The following is a 4,266-nucleotide window of genomic DNA, read 5'->3' as shown; positions in this document are numbered from 1 at the left end:
ATGCATAACTTAGTCATTCATATCACTTCTTTGTCAATAACTTATTAATTAAATAATAAACAAAATAGATACTAACTTGAAATAGTTTAGTTTGACGTATCTTTTATGGTCTTAAAGGTAATGACAACATATAGAAGTCGTACATAAGTAACAGTTTACTTTGTAACGCATAACTTAATCATTCATGTCTCTTCTTTGTAATCAATAACTTAATCATTCATATCTTTTCTTTGTCAATAACTTATTAATTAACTAACAAACAAAATAGATTCTAACTTGGAATAGTCCATTTGACTGAGTTTTTATTGCCTTAAAGGTATTGACCCCTTATAGAAGCCCAACACAAATAACTATTTACTTTTTAACACATAACTTCATCATTCGTATCTCTTCTTTGTAATGCATAATTTAATCATTATTCTCATTTATATATCTTCATTGTCAATAACTTATTGATTACGTAATAACCAAAACAGATACTAACTTGAATTAGTTCAGTTTGACCGATCTTTTAAACAGTGGCGGAGCTAGGGTCAAAAAAATGGGGTATCCCGAGAAAAAAAATCATGTAATATAAAATAAGCAAAAAAAAATAAAAACCGCAATTTTATTAGATATAAACTTCAACTTCTATAACAAAGTTTCATTTTAAAGTTCACCTCTTCGTTCTTTCATTTTACGAAAACGATTAATTACATTTTCAGTCTTAACATTCTCTAGTGCTTCTTTTTCTACACTACAAATCAAAGCATCATTCATAAAATCATCACTTATTCTATTACGCAAATCGGTCTTCAAGAACTTCATCGCAGAAAAACACCGTTCAACGGTTGCGGTTGCGACGGGCAAAACCAAAGTTAGTTTTAATAATCTATAAACCAAAGGAAAAGAGAGGTGCTTTCCAGTTTCCACCAACAAACGAGAGATGTCTGCAATTCCCTTCAAGTTGAAAAATCTTTCATCATGGAGCAAAGAGTGATAATAGATATCAAGTTGCCCATTAAGTTGCACCCTTTCTGAATCGTCAAAATCGTTTTTGTATATCTCGCTTAACTTTAACAACTTTGCTTTATCAAAACCAGAAAATAAGTCACAAGGACTTAAAGCCGCCATGTTCTCCATCAGCTACGTGCCAACTTCACTAAATCTTTCCCCAAATTCTTGAATTTGCATATCCAAAATCGTGTTAAAAATCACAACTTCAAAATGATGTTGATTAGTCTTATTGGTCCTACGCTTTCGTGGGGTAACATAATATATTACATGTTCACAATTCTAATACTATGTTTTTCACTAAAAGCACATACTTTCTTCCAAATTAGTGGAAACCTATCTTTTCTAAAAACAAGCAATGCTTTCTTTGTCCCTTTTACTAACGAAGTCGCTTCCAAAATATTTTGATCTTTTTTTTGAAGATGCTTTGACAAAGTATCCGTGAGACATAGAATTTCCAACATCAAGTGTAAAAGAAACACGAAATCAAGTGTTTTGAAATATGACAAAATACCCTTTGCTTGATTACGGTTAGATAAAGTAGACCCCTCCTCTTTGACATATTTAAGAACCGTAACAACTTCTGCAAACAAATTCAAAAAACTTACAATTGTTCTAAAATGTGAACCCGATCTAGTATCTCCAGCTCGAACAAGAGAAATCTCTTGATTCAACCCTCTTCCTGTTTCGGTTTCACCAATACCAATTTCGGCTGCCACTCTTTCTTTTTGCATCTCTCGTATCATATTTTTTCTCTTACAAGACCCACAAACAACAGTAACCACCAAACCTAGTTGTTCAAAGAATTCTTCAACATCATCATGTTTCTTTGCAACCGCCACAACTACTAATTGAAGTTGGTGTGCAAAACAATGTATATAATGTGCGGAACTATTTTCATTTAAAATCAAAGATTTCAAACCGTTGAATGCACCACTCATATTACTTGCTCCATCATAACCTTGCCCCCTCACCTATATATTTGAAAAAATTAATAAAAAAATATAACACATAAAAATAAAATTAAAATCATATTAAAGGAATAACTATTTTATGATTTCTCACCTGATCGATAGTCAAGTTGTTGTTGGAAAAAACAGTATCGATGGCGGCTTTAAGAGTCAAAGAGGATGTATCCAACACGTGAACAACTCCGATAAATCTTTCCTTTACAATCTCAAGTCTATCAACATATCTTAAAACTATAGCCATTTGTTCTTTTTTGAAAACATCACTAGACTCATCAACTAATATACCGAACACATCTTTACCAATTTCATCACAAATAGACTTGACTATCTCTTTTGAAAAACAATTGACAATATCTTTTTGAATTGTCGGAGAAGTCAACTTTTCATTTTTTGGAGCATTTTCTAAAGTAACATTAAAAATCTTCTCATTATCTTCTCTAATCAAATATAAGACTTCAATGAAAAGTCTTTTATTATTAGACTTTTCCGTCTCATCGTGTCCACGAAATGGTAATGCATTTTTTAATAAAAATCTACAACCACGGATTGTAGCACGTAATCGAATTTCATAATTATTTTGCTCAAGTTCCGTTTGCTTATGCAAAACTTCACCAATAGATTGGTTTTTTCTCGATAACAAATGACACTTTTCTTCGGCCTTATGGTGAGAACTTTGAATCTCACCCATATGTTTTCGGAATTATTTTTTTTTACTCCAATTGTCAAAGCCTTCGGTTATAAATGCATCTTTTCCACCTTACCCCCTACCATGTCTCTAAACAAGTAGCAATAAAAACAATATGCCTTCTTTTTTTAATGTTATACTCTAACCATGGAAATTTTGTAAACCATTCCACAACAAAACGTCTTTGCTTCTCACCAAATAAGGTAAATTCAAAATTATGCCCCTTTGGTTGACAAGGTCCTTTAATCAAATATGCCCTCCTTATTTCATCCCTTTGATTAGGATTATAAGATGTAATCTTTAGCCTCTACCCTGGGTCCGAAGGAAGATCATTCAATTCAAAAGATTGTGGTACTTTTGGTTTTTGAGTATGCTCATTAGATTGTGGTTCTTGTGGTTTTGGAATATGTTCATTAGATTGTGGTTTTGGTGTATGTTGATTAGGTTGTGGAACTTGTGTACTTTCATTAGTCCTATTTTTTTTTGAAGTTCCTTCACAATTGTTGTCTCCAACATCTAACTGTCTTTTGAAAAACTTGTTAATATCAACCTACAATCAAAATATATCATCAATCACCTCTAATTTTATAACTTGATTTCAAGTTTCAACAATAAATAACAACCCGCTATCAAATTATCAAAATATATGAACTATAAACTTTATTTCAAGTTTCAACAACAAATAATCACTAACTAGTGACCCTAAGTCTCTAATTTAATAAACCTAATTGGTAATTTCTATTTTTTCAACACAATGCCAAAAAATTGAATTTCAATTAACCAAAAATAATCACAAAATTTCTACTTACTTGCTTCATTATGCACCACTTTGATCAATAATCACCCACCGCCGGATAATCACCCACCGCCGGCCACCGGGGGATTTAGCCGGAAAACACCCACCACCGGCCACCGATCAGCGACAGAAGAAGGAGGACAGCAGAGTAACGGCGAGTAGCAAGGCAGGGAGAGAATTAGAATTTGGAAGTTACGCTAATTAGATGCTAAGAATTGTCGTCAATTAGTTTTGTGGTATTAGGAACTTGGGCTTTTAAGTTTGGGCTAATTATTTATTGGATTAAACATCTACAACAATATTTAAAAAATAAAAAAAATAAATAAATAAATAAAAAATAAATAAGTTAGGGTAGCCCAAAATATATTTTAGACTTTCAGCAATATAAATAATAATTTTCAAAACAATTTAAACTATTAAAAAAATTTTGGGGCCTCCTGTGATACCCATGGTGCTTTATTGAATCCGCCTATGTTTTTAAAGTCTTATAGGTAATAACAACATATAGAAACCCAAAACAAGTAACTATTTACTGTATAATGCATAACTTAATCATTATTTCTTCCTTGTAATGCATAACTTAATCATTCATATCCTTCATATCTCTTTTTTGTTAATAACTTATTAATTATGTAATAAACAAAATAGATACTAACCGAAAATAGTTCAGTTTCGCCGATCTTTTTGAAGCCTTAATCATATTGACAACATATAGAAGCCCAACACAAATAACTATTTACTTTGTAATGTATAAATTAATCATTCATATCTCTTCTTTGTAATGCATAACTAAATCATTCATATCCTTCATATCTCTTATT

General features: G+C 31.4%; 2 protein-coding genes across 2 annotated transcripts; both read right to left on the bottom strand.

Moving 5' to 3' along the window:
• Positions 1-648: 648 nt before the first annotated feature.
• LOC145050091 (uncharacterized) lies at positions 649-1,113 on the bottom strand. The gene has a single exon (XM_078998398.1). It carries the CDS (start codon positions 1,111-1,113, stop codon positions 649-651), a length of 465 nt encoding a protein of 154 aa, XP_078854524.1.
• Positions 1,114-1,259: 146 nt separating this feature from the next.
• Positions 1,260-2,652, bottom strand: LOC145050090 (uncharacterized). The gene is made up of 2 exons (XM_078998397.1): positions 2,059-2,652; positions 1,260-1,967 (listed from the first exon to the last, which is right to left on the bottom strand). Exons 1-2 carry the CDS (start codon positions 2,650-2,652, stop codon positions 1,260-1,262), a joined length of 1,302 nt encoding a protein of 433 aa, XP_078854523.1.
• Positions 2,653-4,266: the final 1,614 nt, after the last annotated feature.

Source organism: Lactuca serriola, chromosome 5 (genome assembly GCF_051521515.1).
Source record: "Lactuca serriola cultivar US96UC23 chromosome 5, Lser_US96UC23_V15, whole genome shotgun sequence".
Lineage (NCBI taxonomy): Eukaryota > Viridiplantae > Streptophyta > Magnoliopsida > Asterales > Asteraceae > Lactuca > Lactuca serriola.
Note: the sequence above shows the minus strand (reverse complement) of the source record. Positions and strands in the feature narration are given on the sequence as shown.

Bases quoted from the DNA above. Each gene is read 5' to 3' on its own strand.
- LOC145050090 (XM_078998397.1), bottom strand. From the start codon at position 2,652: ATGGGTGAGATTCAAAGTTCTCACCATAAGGCCGAAGAAAAGTGTCAT. The intron at 1,968-2,058 runs GTGAGAAATCAT...TCAAATATATAG, and splicing joins ACAACTTGACTATCGATCAG to GTGAGGGGGCAAGGTTATGA.
- LOC145050091 (XM_078998398.1), bottom strand. From the start codon at position 1,113: ATGGCGGCTTTAAGTCCTTGTGACTTATTTTCTGGTTTTGATAAAGCA.